At 38.3% G+C, this 20402-nt stretch overlaps 2 protein-coding genes across 3 annotated transcripts; one reads left to right on the forward strand and one right to left on the reverse strand.

Moving 5' to 3' along the window:
• LOC103700953 (uncharacterized) lies at window positions 1-4162 on the forward strand. Of its 2 annotated transcripts, none has more exons than XM_039124516.2 (7): window positions 1-141; window positions 296-385; window positions 2447-2506; window positions 3066-3113; window positions 3504-3560; window positions 3716-3778; window positions 3896-4162. In XM_039124516.2, exons 2-7 carry the CDS (start codon window positions 296-298, stop codon window positions 3899-3901), a joined length of 324 nt encoding a protein of 107 aa, XP_038980444.2. In that variant the 5' UTR covers window positions 1-141; the 3' UTR covers window positions 3902-4162. The 2 variants fall into 2 exon arrangements, with proteins under 2 accessions (XP_038980444.2, XP_008781077.1); XM_008782855.5 differs by having other exon boundaries at window positions 4-141; window positions 324-385.
• A 6802-nt stretch (window positions 4163-10964) lies between these two features.
• LOC103701129 (F-box protein SKIP23-like) lies at window positions 10965-12097 on the reverse strand. Its single transcript, XM_089924620.1, has 3 exons — window positions 11589-12097; window positions 11383-11503; window positions 10965-11276 (listed from the first exon to the last, which is right to left on the reverse strand). The coding sequence occupies exons 1-3, from the start codon at window positions 12095-12097 to the stop codon at window positions 11013-11015; spliced, it is 894 nt and encodes a 297-aa protein (XP_089780746.1). The 3' UTR covers window positions 10965-11012.
• Window positions 12098-20402: the final 8305 nt, after the last annotated feature.

Below are 20402 nucleotides of genomic sequence, written 5' to 3' on the forward strand. Positions count from 1 at the left end.
CGTTTATCACACCACACTGAACGCGCCCTTCTTGCCTTTCTTTCCTCCCCCACGCCACTATATTATGTTTTCTCCATTCTCCTTCCCTTTTCCATCTCTTCTCACCCTCTCTAAGTCCCAACCTGTCTCTATAGTCTCAAGGTTCTCTCACCTCCCTCATCCTCCCATAAATTCTTCATAATTCATACTCAATTCCAATAATTCAAAACTGTCTCAAATTTATCTTTGTCTCAGAAAGAACTATCTCAAATTTGTACCAGTTTTCCTTTATAATGGGTTTTTATATTTCTAATAGATGGACATGTTTCCCTTTTTTTGGGTAGAGAGAGGAGGATTAGAGATGGCAGGCTGCAATGGAGAGGACATGGCATCCCAAGGGGAAGAGGTAAGCTTTATTTTTTTTGTTGTGATTCTTGAATGATTTTCCAATGGTTATGAACTTCCATATTGTTGGTTCTATGACATATCTCTCTCTCTCTCAAAAAAAAAAAAAAAGAAAAAAAAAAGAAGGTACTGGTTCTATGACATAGCTTACAGTTCAAATGATATTCTGGTTTTAAATTTTTTATGTTTGCAATCACAACTGTTCTTTTCTTCATGTTTTATTAATTCAAATTTTCAATCAAATGGTTTGATATGTAAGAAGGATATATTATTGTTTCTTCAAATTTTTTTTTTGATAAAACTTTCTTCAGATTTTGAAAGATAAGATGCTAACTGTTTAATGAAATAGAATTTACAATAATATGTGGCAAATAATTGGAGAAACCAGTAATAAATGAAGAATTACTCAACTAAATAATTCCACCATAGGAGGATTCATAGAAAGAAATCTACACTTAGAAGAATAAAAAAAAACTTGCTTGGTGTGCCTCTTATTTCCTCAAAAAAAAAAAAAAAATAGATGGCTCTTGGCTTAGAATTCACGCATAGGCGCATGCCATTCTGGGAAAGGAGGGATCAGTGATTCCATTGTTTATTCTGTGGGTAGCTTTTCCTTCAGAGAAGAATAATTAAGAAACGGGAGAATTTCGCGTCTGCGCTATAATTGGATGATTTGAATATTAGTTCTTTGGTGGTTTTGTGTTCTTTCATTAGGTTGCCATCATGAAATGCCTTGCGACCGGCTAAATTAATGATTGTGAAGGTTCATGCCATTCCTTGAAAGGCGGTCCCCGCATTACCAAGTGCCTGAAACTTCAGGTAGGGGGATTTGGTGCCATCCGAACCTTGTGTATTTATCATGGTCTTTGTCCAAAGAAATTTCTCATGGTAAACCAGTTGTGAGCACAAGTAGGCTTAGCAATTATAATGAAAGACTGATGGAGGCTCTGTGAGAATTCCAAAGTAGCTTCAACTTTTAAAACATTTGTCCACCACAAGAATCCTTGACAATATCTCTACGAAGACTTTTAGCACCTTTGGATAATGCTATATGTTGTCAAAAAATCAAGATTCCATCCTTACATTAAGGGAGAATAAATTTTGAATAATTGAGATAAATTTCCTTCTAAATTTTCCACTCCCTCCATCTTGCCAATCTTCTATACTTGAGAAATGTTAGCTCTACGCAAGTATTGGTGGAGAATGCCTAGTTGCTGTTTGTTGTTTTGTCTCACACCAATAGTCATGTGAGGCCCTACAATAATGGGAAGTATGTGATGCACAGGCATGCACGTGTTGATGTATCATTGCTCTTGTAGAATAACCATATGACCTGCTTTCTTGATTTCATTTTGCTTCATATATAGCCTTTAGTTGTGCTGTATTATAATATTTGAATTCTAGATTAGAACTATGGAAATTTATGGTGACTGAATCATTGTTAGAAGTTTTTACCTACTTCCAGTGTACCTATTTCAAGTTTCTAAGAGCAGAAACAACACTATTTCACCTATATTTCAATAGTTTTTCTTCCATTTGTAGGTGACACATCCTAATCAAAAATGAGGGTCCATTATGAGGGTTATCATATGGCTCTTCCCTGTCAAATCATCATTAGTGGAGCACCATCAATATATCATCTTTTAAGATACTTAACTGTTCATTTCATTATCCTAAAGAAATGATTCGGATGGGCATTTCTCATCTTTCTTTCCAACAAAGGGAAAAGAAAAAGAAAAGAGAGAGATAATATTTATATATGATCGGTTTTATCTTCATATCTTTTTTGGGGGGACAGTTTTACTTTTTTGAGAAAAGGAGTTGAGGAGACAATTACCTTTGTATTAAAATGTTGGGAAGCAAACCAAACGACATTTCATGTAAAACTTTATAATGTTGGTTACCTATCTGCTTGTTTTTTATGTAGCCTGATTTCAATTCTTTTTTTAAAACTTAATATGCAAATTCGGAAACTGAAGGATAGAGGTAACGGAGGTCTATGTTTTCATTTTTGATTGGTTATTAGTTGCTTCTAAGTGTTAAAATATTTTCTTTATCCCAGGTATCACTGGAGAAAAAGTATGGAGGAATTGCGCCTAAAAAGAAACCCTTGATAGCAAAGGTGAGTTCCGTTAGTTTCAAAGTACAATTCATACCATGAATAGGGGTTTGAATGACACAAGGTTTGTCTCTGGTCTTGTTCTTAAATCTTGAACAATCCAAAATCCAAGACTTGGATGGCTTAATAATTTTGCAAGTCCATCATGGGCCTTATAGAAGAAACCTCTTATTATATCTTTAAGCCTGTTCGTTACTAGACATTTCCAGTTGTCCAAAGCTCTCTTAAACAAAATTATATAACTTAGGCTTCTTACAATAATTTAATAATAAGACATTTGCCATTGGGCTAAATCAAATAGGCTCGGAACAGACACTTCACACTGGCCTGCCATTTATCAAGCCATTTATAGACTGCTCCATGAAGACTATTATCATGACGCATTCAGAGGTATCAATCAGCATTAGGAGAAGCCAATTGGGTACCTGAACTTAGAAAACCTGGTTTACAAAGAAACCAACTCTGAAATCCTAAATGGTGCAAGACTACTTTTTTGCATTTCCTTTTTTTTCATCTAAATTATTGATCTGTGCCCCTGTTTTTATATTATAATTGGTTGCAGGACCATGAGAGAGCCTACTTTGATTCTGCTGACTGGGCCCTTGGCAAGGTAAGCACAGAATACTTCCAGCATTAGCCCTACATATGATGGAAAATCTAATATGAGATGGAAAAAGTCATCTCAATGGAGACATGGGAAGTGGTGTGGCCAACCATAGCCTATTTGTTGCTGCGCTTGGTGACAAGGGCATACCCAATCTGTTCATAAAATGATCTAGTCCTGGCCAATCAAACAGTGGGTCAGACTTTGTTCATGATGGATAGTGTACGCTCTTGAGCACAGTTATACTGGCTTAAATAAGCTTGAAGGCTTGGGCCTGATCTGTGATAGGTGATCTATGGACTGGCCGCACCATCTTTATTCATAAAACATCTAAAGAAATTTCAGTTAACTCGAAAGTATAACTTCTTTTTCCTTTTTTTAACATTTATGTTTTAGCAAGGAGCAAATCTGAAAACAGGAACTGCCATTGAATCACTGAAGCCCAAGTTGAAGGTACATAGATATCATTCCTTCTTCTATGTACAGATATTCCAATATATAGTATTAATTATACAGCAAGGTTTTATTAGAACCAAATTCAATCGTAATGCAAGCATTTTTATTTTCTATTTCTCTATATATTTTAAATTAAATGGTGATCCCTGCAGCGAACACCTCATCATCAACTCCCCCCTCGAAAGCCTATGTGCACCTTTGATGGGGAGAACAGGGTAAGCTTCCATTTAGCAGCATGGCTCCTTTTTGTTACTTCCTTGGATTCTAGTACAAATATATCTGGCTAATTTCATTCTCAAACAATATTTGTTTTTGCCCAACTGATCTTGCAGGCATAGAAGGTCGATTTAAGATTTAAGAGAATGCTGTGTGTAAGACTTTTCTGAAATCTATCTGAAATGAGAAGGCATGGACTTGGTGCAAAGTGTGATGTATATATGTGGTCATTTGAGTCATGGATTTCTCCATTGCTGCAGTCCTTGGACTGATTCTAAACAGCTGTCCCTTATTCAAAGAAACCTGCACCTTAGTAAAGGAAGTTTCTTGGATCAGCAGAATGGCTACTTTTCTAATGGTAAGCAATATTTGAATTGTATGCAGCTAGCTGATTTCACTGGACCTCTCATTATTTGACATTTTTATGAGAGGAAAATGAGCTTAGTAGGACTAATATGATTATAACAATCCCATTGTAGTATTATCTTTTGACAGCTAGCATATATCACAGTTGGAGGCTCATCAGGATTTTATTTCCAGCCTGCAAGAACTCTTCATATAGAAGGATTCCGGGAACTTTCATTAATTATCTGAATGATCTTTTTTATTATTATTATTGTGGTGTTTGTTAGTCACCATGCAGGATTGAACCCAGGATCTCTCTTGGTGCCAACAAGAGCTAACAGGTGCTGGCCATTATCTACATAAATACAATTTCCAATCTCCCCTTAAAAAAACATAGAACTCCAAGGGAACCTAGTAATTCACATAAAAGTACATCTCATCAATAGATGAGCTCTGTGTGAGGGATTTTCCCCTTTTAGGTGGCAAATTATATCCTACACCGCGTGCACGAATATGATCGTGCATCATGCCAATCATCTTGTCTGCTTTCTATAGGCCAATTATCGAGACGAGCGCATGATAAATAGGACACACAAAGGAGATGATGTGAGTATTAAATCCAATCTTTTATCAAAAAAAAGTTTGGTGAAAATAAGTGGCAGCAATCTTAAGTGTGAACTATTGCGAGAAAATTTTTCAGGACCATGGACAGCTCTTCTTTCTTTGTTTGTCATTTTCACTTTTAATCCTATTGACTGAAAGTATTATGAGCCGGGATCCTAATCATGGCCATCTGTGTGATGACCATGATTGTGTGGTATGCTGCCCCATGTATAGTTTGAGATAGGGCTGAAAACGAATCGGATACCGATTGGATATTTGATATATCCATATTTTTCAACGAATATGGATACGGATATATCAAAATTAATAACCATATTTATTCTAAAAGGATACTAATACGAATCAGATATTAAGCATATATATATTTGTTATAAACGGATACGAATTGGATATTAAACATATCTATATTTTCTTATCGGAATACGGATATAAATCGGATACTTTTTTTTGGATATTAATCAAATTTTAGCAAAATTCAATGATAAAAACTAGCAATAAAGATATGATCATTAAGAAAAAATTCAATTAAAAATATAATTTTAATAAATATGTATTAATAATTAAAACTAATAATTTTATAAGGGATATACTGCTCAAGGGTGCTCGTCACCAAAGTAGACATGATCTATGACGCCTTTAAGGTATCTCACGGCTGTCGTCAAGTAGAAACTAGGAAATGAACGGAACCTTTGAAATTCTAATTGCTTGAAAACAATGAAAAGGAAAGCGAGATAAAATGGATGAATGAAAGGTTTGAGCTTTTCATGCATGCCGGATGATTCGAAAAATTTTATTCGAATTGGTATTCGTATTCGGTTACTGTCTTAAGTGACGGTCATCCAATTTTTAGGTTTTTTTTATTTAACTTAAACTTCTTTTTTTTCATTATCCTTATCATACAGATATTCGGATCCGGATTCAAATATGGAAAAATCAGGTATATCCGCATCCATATCCGTATCCAAAATATTTTTGAATTGTCTATCTGAATCCGTATCCAGATCCGATCAGACCAAAACAATAGGATCCAAATCTGATTTAAATCATATATGGAAACAGATACGATCCGACATAGTCTAAGCCGATTTGAGCCCTAGTTTGGAGCCTTCTGTTATTCCATGTGTAAACCTCCAACCAATGATTTTGTTCGCGGTTTTGCTTCCACTGTTGGACATGGAAGGCATGCTGGACTTTGAGACGCCTGCATGGTCTGTGATGTAGTTAGAGGGTCGGGACGATTAGAATCAAACACGAATCTCAATAGCTGCGGTGTACTGGCCTGGGCCTGCGATGCTATCTTAAGCTTCCTCTTGGACTGGACTCTCCTTACGTCAGGGGGGCAGAAAGATCTTCGTCCGATGTGTAATTTATTAATTATGATAGGCGTTACATCGGTGAGTGTGCGAAGTGGGATGCCAGGTGTTAGATACAATACTTAAAAGAAGGTGAAAAAAAATAAATTACCAAAATTCTTCTAAAATTAGTAATAAATTATAGTTATATTAATAATTTAAAAAAATCTATGTTGAGATTTATTTTTACCCAACATATTTATCTATAAATTAATAAAACATTAATCAAATTATTAATCTTAATAAGATCTAAATAATATACTAATTTTTTTTAAAAATGATCAAAATAACTTTATGGATATAATAATCTGCTGAGGATATAGAAAATATATATTTTCTTTCTTGCTCAACCTATGAGGTAAAGTTTCATTTAATAGTTAATTTAATTGGATGTGAATGTAGGTTTTAGAAATTATTATATATGAGCGTAATGAATATAAATTTTAAAAATTTTTTTAATTTATTTTAAAAAAATTTCTCTGATAGCAAATGTAAAGTCCTCTCATCATGTCTGGATATTTAGGCTCTGTTTGGGGAAGCTTTTGGAGAGCCAAAAAGTACTTTCTGGCCCTCCAAAAGTACTTTTAGCTAAAAAATGGTGTTTGGTAAATTTTCTGAAAAACTGTTTCAGCTTTTGCGGGAAGCTGAAAACAGCTTTTGGAGGAGAAGCTCCAATTTGGATTTTTCCGAAAATGCTGTTTTTAGCTTTTTCAGAAAGCTGTATTTTTGACCAAAATACCCTCATTTTTTTTTAAAAAAAATCCTCCCAAAAACCTCTCTCGCACCGTCTCTTCCTCTCCCACCCAACCCCACTCCCTCTCCCTCTCCCCCGCCGCCGCACCCTCTCCCTCTGCCCCGCCATCGCACCCCCTCCCTCTCCCCCGCCCCCATGGTGGGGAGGTGCCGAAGAAGAGGAAGACGGATGGTCTTCCCCTTCCCGCGGCCGCCGCCGGCGACGATGTCCCCGTCACGGAAAGAGGCAGTGCCGAAGAAGAAGGAGGTCCCACGGTGGGGAGGGGCCGAAGAACAAGAAGAAGAAGGGGGCGCCCTCCCCCTTCTTGCGGCCGCCGGCAGTCACGACCCGCCCCCCTCCCGCGTCCGCCACGGCCCGGCCCGGCGCTGTCGGCCTCGCGGGAGAAGAGCACTTTCCCGGGGGCCAGTGCAGCCGCCGCCGGCCACGACCTGGCCCCCTCCCGCGGCCGCCGCTGGCCCCGGCCCGGCCCCCTCTCGCGGCCGCCTGGCCCCCTTCCGGCGCGGCCGGCCGCGCGGGAGGAGAAGAAAGGAGAATGGGGAGAGGAAGGAAGGAGAAGAAGAGAAGAAAAAAAGAAAAGAAAAAGAAAAGGAAAAAAAAGAGAAAAGAAAAGAAAAAAAAAGAAGAAAAGAAAATTTAAAAAATAATAAATAAATAAATAAATAAATATTTATATAAATGAATGAATGAATGAATAAATAAGATAATAAATAAATATATTTCAACATTATTAATTGTTTACGCTAATAATTATAATATTTTATACCTTTATTATTATATTATACTATAAATATTATATTATATTACATTACATTATAATACATTAATATGTCATTTTAAATAATTTAATATTATGTTATATTATGAGAAATTAATTTATACTAATAATTATAATATTTTATACCTTTATTATTGTATTATACTATAAATATAATATATATTACATTATATCATAATACATTAATATGTTATGTTAAATAATTTAATATTATGTTATATTACCAAATATTAATTTACTCTAATAATTATATTACTATTATGCTATATTATAATAATATTATTTTATATTACGAAATTATTATATTATATCATATATTTATGTATTAATATATGTTATGTTTTATTATGTTCTGTTGTATAATACTATGCAATGTCCTTTATGATAATTTTGTCATACAAAAGTACTTTCGCAGTTTGTTTACCAAACATAAAACAAAGTACCACAGCACTTTACGAATATACTTACCAAACGGCAAACAGTTTTTTATAAGAGCTCTACTTCCAACAGCTCCTCCAAACAGGGCCTTAGTCGTGCAAACCGATCAACTGTGACTATTAAAAATGAAATGATATGCAAACTGCAAAGGGTATATATATATAATTGTGATAGATTTTACCTCTCCTTAAACTACTTATAAGAATTTGACTCCAACTGAGTAAATTTAGAACAAGAAAAAATGAACGAGGAACAAGGAAATCAGGAACGACGTTCAACAATGTAACCTAAAGTCGGACGTCTCAAAAAAGCATGCATCATGTTCCTGCTCATCAACAGACGAACCGAGAAACATCACCATAGCATCCATCATCCATGGAAGTTTCTGATTGTGCCATCTTGTACACCCGAGAATCATCACCAAAGCGCCCATCTAAATTATAATTCCACGGTTGCAACTCCCTAACATCTTCAATGTCTTCTTTAGTGCAAATTCCAGCACAATTCCAAGCAAAGCAGATGGATCAATGGACCGTATGTTCATCTTTGGCACAACGTTCCATCCTGGAGGGGAGCATTATGTCGAACTGAAGCTGGCGGTCTCCAAGCCGAGTCGAGTTGCTCAATGGCTAAGATTAAAGTTGATGTACTTTCAACCAAGACATACTATACTATAGCGAATTGGATAGTACGAATTGTACCGTATCGGTTCGGTATCAATAATTAATGTGGTACAGAGGGAGGGCGTCCATACCAAGTATACCGATATAGTAACAAGATGGTACCGGTACGGAGTCCAATACCAAAATGGCGTAAAATAAATAGAGTCCAGAAATTCAAATTCGGATATAGAACAAAGTAGTGGTCTAGAGGAGACCAAATTGACATTTCTATACTTTAACTCGAATCAATTCCAACTTATATAAAACTTTTCTCACGAAAATATTAGAAAAATTCTAAAAATTTTGCATTATAAACTAGATTCACTTAAGTTTACTATTCCTATTTGAATATGGATATTGTATGACAGTAGATTTCCTTTTCTCAGCTCACCTGACTTCAATCCAAGCTATTGACCAATTGGATTGCATCTATGAAAAAATACCAAACAAATCAAGTCATCTAGGCCAGACTGGGTCAAGGAACCGAATGCATTTCATGTTGGATGGTTTCCTATGTGCCCATTGGACCAGATGAGGTCAGGACCGGATCGGCTTGTCTGACTCATTGGCAACCCTTGGTCTAATGAAGTGCAATTCCTATATCATGGATCAAGATGTGCATGCCTACATGATACTTCAATATATGTGCCTATTTGAATCCAAAGAAAGTTGATCAATTATAGATCAACTATCAAAAATGACCAAAGATATGAGAGCCATCAAGCTTTGGTTAATTAGTTTATGCATGACCCTCTGAAAGAATGTATTTGTCACTTGTCGCGCGTATGGGTAACTTCTTGCTGAATAAACTTCTTAAAGAAAGATTTTTGGACAAAGAGAAGTTAAAGTATGACAGGAACGGTACTTGGAGCTAAAAATTAGTTATTCTTTCGTGATAAAAGGCAGCAAGAAGACTGCATGGAGCTCTCGCATCTTCATACGAGACTATTAACGAATTTAATATGATATCAACGCCAGATGCGCTACTTCAGCCTTCCGTCTTAAAAGTAAGATTTTCCTTTAGATCAGAGGTTCAATCTACTTTAAAATGGTTTTACTGTATCAAAGATGCATGAAATCAAGATTGAATTGAATGACGGTCAAGTGTTCTTCCTCTTACCAATCTTATTCCTTCTTTGGTGCTTGTTTTATATTGTCTTTCTCAACTATTTACTAATTGTATCAGTGGTGTTACTGGTGTATGAATGCATATTAGATAAAAATTGATCGAATCCTTTTGTTTTATCATGTTCTTATGTTTGATGCATTTTTTTACTTTTTTTCTTTTTAATTGCTTGGCGATATTAAATCTTCTTAAGCCTTCCTTTTATTGTTAGAAATCAAGATCGATTATGAGAGACATATTAAAAGGTGGAAATGGTTCTTAGGGAAGGTGCACCATGATGCATATTTTATATCATGTTGATGATGTTTAACTGACATTAGTAGATTATTCTTTTTTTTGTTTGTTTTTGTTAATATGAGAGGGAGAACCCTCAAAATCCGAGAGAAAAAAAAACACAACCCGAGTTTTCAGCATTCACAAGATAGTTGAGAAAGAATGGACAAATGGAAGTGCGAGAAACCCTTAGCAATGGTTGCAGATCAGCAGGTATTGAAGGTGGGTTTTTGATCCATTGAATTATATACTATTACAGATTGAACGAACCTTGTTTTATGCCGAAACCATGCAAAAGGTAAGGTTGAGCAGGTGGCTAGAAATTATGTGCAAAAAATGGTATACATTCATCATTCATGAAATCATAAATTGAACATATAACAAAAAAATTATTTCATCAAAAAAAATTATAGAAAATATTGACAAATACTCTGTAGTTAAATTGTCAAAATAAAAATAAATTCCACAGAGGTGCATTATCAACATCATTAGAAGCTTTTCCTTTATTTTTTTCATCTCTAGCACCAAAGGAGCTTTTCTCTAATTATTTTCAGCTCTAGAACCATAAATTTCTCTGGGAGAAGCATCTACACTCCAATAGAATAAATCTTGAACTGAGTTCACAAACAAAGAAATCAAGAAGATGATTGGTGGCATAAGCTAAACATGGTCTTCCAAACCTCTTGCACGCTTGGGTCTCTCCACTAATGAAGAGGGTTGGGTTGAAACCATATGGGAGGAGGCCAAACGAACTGAGAGTTATTGGCATAGCATGGCCATGGAAAAGGTTTGATTTTGCCATCCTCTAAATCGAATACACCAAAATCTTGACCAGTGTGGCAACCTTCAAAAATACAGTCATCATCTGGCAACTTGTGCCAATATTATTCAGGCTTTATGAAACCACAGATTTCAAAATAACTAGCAGTAAAATAGATGCAGTTCCCTTTCCATCCAGGAAAATCCTTCGTTGATAAAGAGAACGAGTTGTTCGTGCCCAAGAACAGCATATGATCACCCAAGCTCTTCACCTCGACTAGCCTTGCCTCCTTGCTTGATCGATCCAACTTAAAAACCTCAAATCCTCTTGTTGGATATGCTGCATGTCTAAGGGAAAGGATCCCATCCGTGCTCAGGATACCTGAAAACTACCAACAGATCCCCACACAACTCCACCAAATAACACCACAAGAAATCGATCGGGACTTCAGCTGTAATTGGTGTAAGCTTAAAGGTAGGGCTGAGCTCGCAGACAGCAACTACTCCACCATTATCTACAGCATAGAGCTGGCCTTGGTGCCATAAAATATCGGTGCAGATAAATCTCCGGTCGGACATGGTCCACTTCCCATCTCCTGGTCTAGCAAACACCAGTCTGTATAACCAAGATATGATCATGAGTATTCATGACGATGATACAATCATCGTTGGAACGTATGATGATAGCTTTGCTTACAAACAGGTCTTTCACATGATCCGAGCCCAAGAGATATGCCCCTCCAGCTTCCTCTTCTTCATCTTCCTCTTCTTGTTGATCTTCCTGTGCTTCTTCGATGACATACTCGGCACCGACCTCCTGCTCTCGGAACTCCAGTACTTGTGGAAGCGTTGTCAGTGGGGGAAGGTGAACTTGTGCCCTTGTTAAAGGATCGAAGAGACAGATTGCTGATGCAGCACTGACTAAAACCAGCCAGCCATCGGCGGAGCCGACGATCCTTTTGCCGCCTACTTCAGGCAAGTGAAAGTTGAGGATCGTTCGGTCGGAGAGGCGGTAGAAGGATCGGGTGTTGGTGAAGGCTTCGTCGAAGCTAAGCATCAGCCATGGGAGCTGGGGAGGAAGAAATGGCATGCTGCGCAGCTCTGTGGTGGCCGACCGCCATGACTCGCACACGGCACGGAATCGAATAAAGTCTCTAATGTCTCTGGCCAGGAAGTCGGCAATGGTCTGCAGCACGTCTGCCGGAACCATGGTCCATTGAGCCATACTTTGTTGCTTCTCCTTCTTTCTCCTACACAGGGTGTTGCAGGTCGTAGGAGGTTGAAGCCAACCACTGAACTATAAAAACGAGGGTAGGTTGTAGAATTGCTTTAGGCTTTGGTTGGACTCAAAAGTTGAATCCTACAAAGCTTAGGAGAACCGAGAGTTCTAAGGGTAAAAATTTACGAACTCAAGAAGAATTTGGGCCGCAACCACCGAGGCCTGCGATTCAGGCCCAGCCTATCTTATAAGGAAGTTAACACTTAACACTATTCTGACCCGTAGGACGGCCCAAAATACAGAACAAACGCCAAGCACCAAAAAATATTTGCAGATAGAAAAAAATTGGAAGGGAAAAAATAAATTTATTTAAAGGAAAACAAAAACCAAAACTAGAGTTTGGATCCCTCACAAAAACGCCTCCAAGCTCCCCACACAAAAATAATTCTTTCCTAGAATCTTTCTTCCCTAAAATGAATTCTCTTCCCCTACCATAATCATTCTTGTACTACAAAACAAAAACATCTCCTACTAAAAGACTAAAATATTACTATCCCACTCTGACTCAAAAAACAAGCTAATACATATTAAATTTGAGGCCCGACCTAATAAAAATAGACTAGCAACTAAAAAATAAACTATTCCAAGTAGTATTGGAATGGAAAATTAAGATAAACTAGGAATATAATCCTAGTATAAGTAGAACAAATAATGAAATTCCAACATAACCCGGGCTAATAAATGCAAGCCCAAGCCAACTATATAATAGATTTAGAATTTGGACCTAGTTAGGACCAAATGGACATATATCTATGATTGTGAAAATGGCTATCGAGCCCTTTTAAAACTGATGGTTAATTTGTCAAGATGGTATAATGTTTTTGCGGATGTTTCATGTGTGTCAATAGATTGGTATGTATGCAGTTCACCCTGATTTAAGTTGATAGAACTATGTGCATCGATCTAACATGTTAAGATTACTTTGATCTTTTAACATTGTTTAATTCTCTCTAGCTTCATGCTAGGCTCTAAGATGATTTCAAAAAAAAAAATGCTTATTTTGATGTTCTTCCCATTAATGATATGTAGAAATCCTGGATGTAAAGTCCTCAGCTTATAGTATACATGAAATATAACCAATGTACACATAAATTAAGAACCAAAGTTAAATGTTTAAACATAGAGCTCAGAGTTTTGCCGAAAGCTCTCCATGACATGTCAAAGGAGAACTGACAGACAAAGTGCAGAAGTTGCACATAACTGTGAGAGATTTTATCAATCCATTAAGTTGCCAATTCCAATTAAATAAATCAAGAACAATATAAAATAAAATAAAGGAAATCAAGAACAACATTGAATCAATGAGTTTGTTTGAACACATTCAGTAATGTAAGATAAATCGTTGCAAAAAATCTATGTATTTTTTTCATAGTATGTTGGGTAGTGCGGTCGTTTGCAATAAGACTGGTCGGTCCAAAATCACCAAAAAGATTGCAAGAAAAATGTATGAAGAGATAATTTTTTATTAAAAATTCTCACAAAACCAGTGAAAAGCAAGCACCATACTCTCTCTCTCTCTCTCTCTCTCACACACACACACGCACACACACACACACAATATAAAGAGATAAATTAAACAGTGGTGGCCAGATAATCTGACCGTTGTCATCATAACATGTGTACGCATTCTAATTCTGCCATCCTCGAAGCTGTGCACACCAAAAACATCACCAATTACAATTCTGCAGCTGCAACCCCACATCTTCAATTGTTTCTACAGCAATAATAGAGGTTGGATGGGTACATATGGATCAAAAATATGTCATTCTGAACTCATTGTGTTTGCTAAACAGATCAAAAATCAAGATTCATATAGTAATCTAGCTCGATCTATTATAAGTGTTGAAATAAGTTAAACGAATTAAATAGTTACTGTTGGGGGAAAATAAATAGCCCCAAGACCCGTAAACCAGCTGCCGACGCCCGACCTGACGACGTCCGACCTAAGGGTGTCCAACCTGAGGGCGGCCGAACTGAAGGCGCCCGACATGACGCGCAACTTCGGTCTAAGCACCCTACCTCGGACGCCCGGCCCGATGCCCGACCAGGCGCGCGACCTCGGAGTTCGCCAACCTCGGAAGCCCGACCTCGCCGCCCACCCACTACGGTCACATCCTTCTGAAGCTTAACCAGAGGCCATACCCTGCCACCACCGCTAACAATTAATGCGCATGACCTCTGCAGACTTCTGGCTTACTCAACCATTAATGAGCATGGTCCTTGCAGACCTGCGGCTCACTCAACAATTAATGCACATAGTCTCTGCAGACCCTCAGCTCACTCAACAATTAATGCGCGTGACTCCTGTTATCTACGGACCTCAAGCTCTTCACGGCAACTCAGCTCGGCTACGTCCGATCCGTCATGACAGCTCTCTGGCTCCGACCTGATCTCACACGGCAAGACATTAATATATACGATCGTGCATTAATTCTGACGACATGCTCAATCATACGGTAATTTCGTCCCGTCATATCACAGGTAATCCTATATCTCCCTATAAAAAGGAGGATTGGACTCTGAAGTCATGGTGATATTTTTTCTCCCCTCTTACTTTTGAATACACTTGCCCCCTCTGACTTAGGCATCGGAGGGCCGGAGCCGGAAACCCCGGCCACCGGCTTTTTGCAGGCCCCTCGCGGAGGACGCCGCCCGTTGACGGATCACCGCCCGCCAGTTCTCGCCGGAGCTCCTCCTTCCCAGCGGACCGGTCGCCCCCGGTCCAGTTTCCAGCAACAGTTACCTTATATAATAAGCTCCAAAATAACTAGCAGTAAAATAGATGTGGGTTCCTTTCGATTTAAGAAACCTCTCGCCTAGAGAGAGAGAGAACGATCGCCCTAAGCTCTTTACCTCAACCATCTTCACTTTTTTGCTGGATTGATCCAACTCAAGCTCAAACCTTTTGAGTTTCTGTGCCCCTCTTGCGAAGAAGATTTGGTTGTAATACCTAGAAACCAGCAAGAGATCACCACAAGACTCCAGTAGATACCACCAATGAAATTTGTCCTCAACCACAGGTATGGTAATTGCTGTTAGCCTGACCATGGGGGCCGGGGTCCGACATCACCCACTAGATCGCTCTCATTACCTTTACACAACATAGAAGTGGCCCAGGAAGTACAGGTGCACCATGGTCCATTTGTCTTTTTCTTGATGGAATCAGAAGAAAGAAAATATTCTTCCCCCAATTCCCATGGTCCACTTGTCATCTCCCAGCATTAGCAAACCCAAGGCGGGCCATGAGAATGGGATCACCAGAAGATGGCTTGGAGGCAAAAAAAAAAAGAAGAAAAAAACACTTCTAGGTCTTTAATTTTTGAGAACACAATTTCGATCCCTCATACTTTCTTCCAAGAATATGATAATATATTGAGCTATCCAATTTATAGGGACCCAAGATATATAATGTTATATTGCTCGCATGTCATGCACGTACGTACTTTCTACGAGCAGCGATAACCAATGGATAGAATCCTATTTCTATGGGCTGATGTTAGAATCCACAGAATCCTTCTTTCTCATCAGGCTGCATAACTTGAATGGCGTAAGCAATCCCCCTTCAGTGAGCCAGGACTCGCCCCCAATCTCAATGCAAGTATCGGCTATGATATTTTTAGAGGACAATGAATTTAAAAAAAGATCCAGAAATCCAAGGTTTCAAACCATAAACTAATCAACTAAACTAAAACCATGTTTCTAAAATAAAATTTGGTAATATAAACGTGTAGCGATGTCCTTGATTATAAGAAACAAAGAAGCTTTAGATCCATGCCAAGATTGAACTGCCAAAAATCAAAGCAGGCTTAAAATAAACTTGTCATAACCCAGAATTTTATCCAAAAAATGACTAGCTGAAAGTATTATTTGCATTCTTTAGGCACGTATAACCATCCAAAATCCCTGTAAGGATCCCTGCAGGTATGTATTCATAACGATTATGCATTGAGTAGATTTTGGATACTTATATTGAATCAGGAAACACATATAATACTCTCCGACTAGGTTTTTTCGGATGAGATTCTGGATTATGACGTGATGATAAGATAATATTTCGGGTAAACAATAGGATAATCTTTGCAAGCACTTTCAACTCAAAACTGGCCCATGCACAGTACATGCTAGGTGATGCTGGAAGACAAGGCCAAGGAGAAGGCATCAAATGGAAACTATTATTATTGCTGGCTTTCTGCTCTGCGTACCTTTCAGATGAGAGAGGGCTGCCGTTAGTGGTGGTGAGGGCCCAGCACGGCCAAAAGGGCAAGGTGCTCAAATGCCCCGGCAGCAGAGCCCCCTGCCATGCGAGTCAGCAATTGTTTGCAAGCCAAGGAGTCGTCTCTCTGGTTAGAGGTGGCCTGCTCCTGTGCTCGGACGAGGACAGGCCACTACGACAAAACTCTCGACGCTCCTTCAAGGAGAAACAGCTCGTGGGTGGTGAATGGAGGACACTCCCTGCAAAGTTGGGTTAGTAATTAGGTAGCTCAAATGACATAGCAGCACAGGTTATTTTCTCCTCAATCTTCAGAGTGGCCAACACAGATTCAGATGGTTCATACTGCAATGAACCGCTTTCTCTTCTTTTTTTTTCTGCCTCTTCTTTTTTTAACGTAGAAAAGGTGGTAAACTAATGTATTCATGATGTACCGAAGCAGGGTCCTGTTTCTTGATGCGGCGTTAAAATTGTCACAAGCGCATAGAAGCATATGGGATTGGAAAGACGAACCAACGGAATCAAGGACATATTTTGTCACAATTCAATCATAGCTGAATAAATGAGAAAAAAAAAAATAGAAGGAATACTGCACCGTGCGTCAAGATTTAACATGATTCTTTCAAAATCTGAGTTACGTCCACCGAGGAGGAGCGAGAGATCTACTATATATATAATATAAATAGAGTATAGGGCTTTTTACAAGGCTTCAGCGAGAGAATTTCAGAGAAAACTCTTTTAATACAAGATAAAACTAGCCGGGAAATTTATCAAGAAGAATTACATCGAAGGTTGCTAGGAAATATTTTTCTTCTCTCTATATCATCTTCTTTTTCTCTTTTTCCTCTCCCACCAAACCTTATATCTCACCATAACAAGATGCCTCAGCCCACACTTCTCTTTCATCAGAGATGCTCCTCCCAGCCTCCGGGTCCCGAGTCAAATAGTGAAAGGGCACTTCTTCGTCTCTAGTTCTAACACACAAGCCTTAGCTTCTCTTGTATTGGGACCAAGCCTAGAGTCCTATTTGGACTCAAAACAGTGGAAATAGGAGCCAGTTTCCTGACAATCTCCATCGTCTTTTATTACCAAGCAAATTAGGAGACCCTATAGAAACTCTCTTTATCTACCATCTCTCAAATAACAGCTAGTTCATCTTCTAGCTGCCTGGGAACTCTAGCACCGGTAACAGTCGTCTCACGTACCAAATGAAAATCAGCCGTCGTTACACTCTTAGCAAACTCATCATCCCTCATCATAACAATTTTCTTCTCTTTACCTTCAAGTGTTATATCGTTCCACCTTCAACATGGCGTGCATCTTTAATTTTAATGTGCAAAGTTGGTGCCATTAAATCCTGGAGTTTCTATTTTGGTCGAACCATCCACCACCATGATTAACATGATTGACCCAAAATCCAAGCAACGTCCATCGGAAGAGCAAGAGATCTACTATAATAAACAAGTGTACAAGGCTTTTATAAATGTTTACTGGGCGAAAGTAATCCAAAAAAAAAAAAAACTCCCGATAGAGCTTAATGCAAGAGAAAAAAAATAGCCCAGAAATTTATCAAAAAGAACTAGATGAAGAAGCCACCAAGAATTTGAAACGTAAGATAAGAAACAAAAAAAAAAAATATTTTTCTTCTCTCTTCTTCCCTTCCTCTCTCTCTCTCTTCTTTTTTGTCTCTTCTCCTCTCTCTTACTCTCTCATACAAAACCTTGTTCTGCACCACCACAAGACATCTCAGCCCACACTTCTCCTTCATAACAAATGATCATAGCCTCTTATCTTATTGAGTAGGTCCCATGTCAAATTAAGGAGTGGGATCAGGATTAAACCCCTATTTGGACTCAAACAATGGCAACAAGAACCACTTTCCTAACACATTATTCATGGGTTTTACCTCCCACTGCTCACATGAAAGGGAAGTCACAGACGTGGCTGTGATAAAACATAAAAGCATTCCCTTGCAAAGGCCCCCACTTTCAGATGGCAAGCAGAGGCCATGATCGATAACTTCCTCTAAAGAAATGGAAGTTTAAAGCAGCAATTTCAAGAGATAGATAGCTTCAAGGAGGAAAGCCTCCCAGCCTCTGAGCTGCCATGGATATGGAGGTCAAGCAATCGGACCACGCGCACAGCGAAATGGCTGCCCTTGGTGGCACAATGGTTAAGACAAATTCCTACAATTCTTGCAACAAGACTGATCTTTCAATACCATTCGACGATCGACAAACGTATGAGAAACTCAATTTGTTTATAGTTTTGGACAGGTGTCAATCTCGGTGGCATCTGGTCGGAAGCATTTTCCAACCAAATTTGTAGGCATTGCACATGGGCAGTGTCGAGGGGAGCAGCCCACCATGTGGCAGACCATCAATTAGTTGGGGAGGACGCAAAGGCAGAGAAAGTCTAGCTGGCTTTTGGTAAAGAGATCGGATTGGGCTCAAAGGCTTGTGTTTCACACATTGGCTTGAAGGCTTATATTTCACACATTCTTACGATAATGATAATTCACAGGCTGAGCTGACACTACCCACATTAATTTGATTGAGCCCGCTGATAGTGCTTGCATTGATGCGATGTAACTCCGGTAGCTAGCACTACCGGCGCGCTTAAATAAGATACAGATCAAATCGGATGCACGATATATCAAAAATTTATCAATCCAAATTTGATATATTTTTTAAACAGATTAAAAATTCAGATCCATACATGACTATTAATTTTGTTAAACAAGTAATCTAGCTCGATATACAGCAGGTTGAAATAAGTTAAACAGGTTAGACGGTTAAGCATTGCCAACCCTATTTTATTAGTGTTCTTGTGTCGAATCTTTGTCTTAGTTAAAGGCAAAATTCCAACCTTCTTTCAAGAGAGGGAAGGAGGATCAATCTAGGCTAGGCTACATAGGTTGCGTTCGTAAGAAATTAATAACTACCAACAATCCACTAACTCCCCTTATTGAGTGTGCAACAGATGCTACACCTTTGATGTAGGATACACAGAGAAATATCGAAATACAAAGGATAAGATAGGATTGCAAGATTAATTTGTCTTTCCATATATAGGATGGTAGAAGAACCAGGAATTCTAGGTTTACAAAGCTTGGGTTTGACTTGGGACTGGATGATTCTGGTTGCTAATTGGTTAACCGATTATATCTAATGTGGACTGTGCAGTTTGGAATGTAATGGGTATAGTGGAACGCAATGATATAGTTCGAGGTAAGTTCCAAACAAATAACAGCACAGAATGCGCTCGAGGATTTGAATCCAATTATAATAAAAATACACTGGAAACATGTACGTGAGTTCATGTTCACTGGTCGAGCATTGTTTCAGAGAGGGAAATGCCAGGTTTTGGATTTATGGCACCATGCGCTTGATACATCATACGTCTTCATTCCTCTGTCTATTTAAAATGATATCTTATTGGGTTTTGTTGACGCATTACAATAATAGTATATAGAAAATAGCTAATACAACTAGATTCCGTAGTAGCTAGAGGTGCTCTTCTAAAAATTCTGTCTAATACTACTATATATTTGATTTTAGCTGGATTATTTGCGTAATCACCTGAGCTGCAAAACATAAGATAAAGATCAACTATTTTATTTGTTCCTTGATTCAGTACGAGATGTAGCAGAGATAACTTAGCACTTGCCTATGTTTATTCAATTATTTGTCTGTCTCTTTCAGAAACTGCCATTTTTTTTCATAGCAGTTGAGCCCAACTAGGTTTAAATGAGGTCACATGAGTGCCAACATGGAAAGACAGCATACATGATGCTTGAGGCTCCACTTCTGGTTAGCCAACCAGTATGGAGGATGGCAACAATAATTGAACAGCACAAGTTCTTTGAACTCAAAACCATTTTCTTATTCACAATTATCAAAGGAAGGCTGCATTGAATTCATTTGTGTAATCGATTTTATCAACTTCCAAACACCAACGTCTCATTTTGCACATATAACAATACTGGCAATCAACAAACCCGCATAACTGTTGGCCAAGTCCCAC

The sequence above is a fragment of the Phoenix dactylifera genome, chromosome 8 (assembly GCF_051530095.1).
Source record: "Phoenix dactylifera cultivar Ajwa chromosome 8, Ajwa_hap1_PhDact_Kaust_v1.1, whole genome shotgun sequence".
Classification (NCBI taxonomy): domain Eukaryota; kingdom Viridiplantae; phylum Streptophyta; class Magnoliopsida; order Arecales; family Arecaceae; genus Phoenix; species Phoenix dactylifera.

Bases quoted from the DNA above. Each gene is read 5' to 3' on its own strand.
- LOC103700953 (XM_039124516.2), top strand. From the start codon at position 296: ATGGACATGTTTCCCTTTTTTTGGGTAGAGAGAGGAGGATTAGAGATG. The intron at 386-2,446 runs GTAAGCTTTATT...TCTTTATCCCAG, and splicing joins TGGCATCCCAAGGGGAAGAG to GTATCACTGGAGAAAAAGTA. The intron at 3,561-3,715 runs GTACATAGATAT...TGATCCCTGCAG, and splicing joins CACTGAAGCCCAAGTTGAAG to CGAACACCTCATCATCAACT.
- LOC103701129 (XM_089924620.1), bottom strand. From the start codon at position 12,097: ATGGTTCCGGCAGACGTGCTGCAGACCATTGCCGACTTCCTGGCCAGA. The intron at 11,504-11,588 runs GTTTGTAAGCAA...TTGGTTATACAG, and splicing joins TCGGATCATGTGAAAGACCT to ACTGGTGTTTGCTAGACCAG. The intron at 11,277-11,382 runs GTCTGCGAGCTC...ATCTGTTGGTAG, and splicing joins ATAATGGTGGAGTAGTTGCT to TTTTCAGGTATCCTGAGCAC.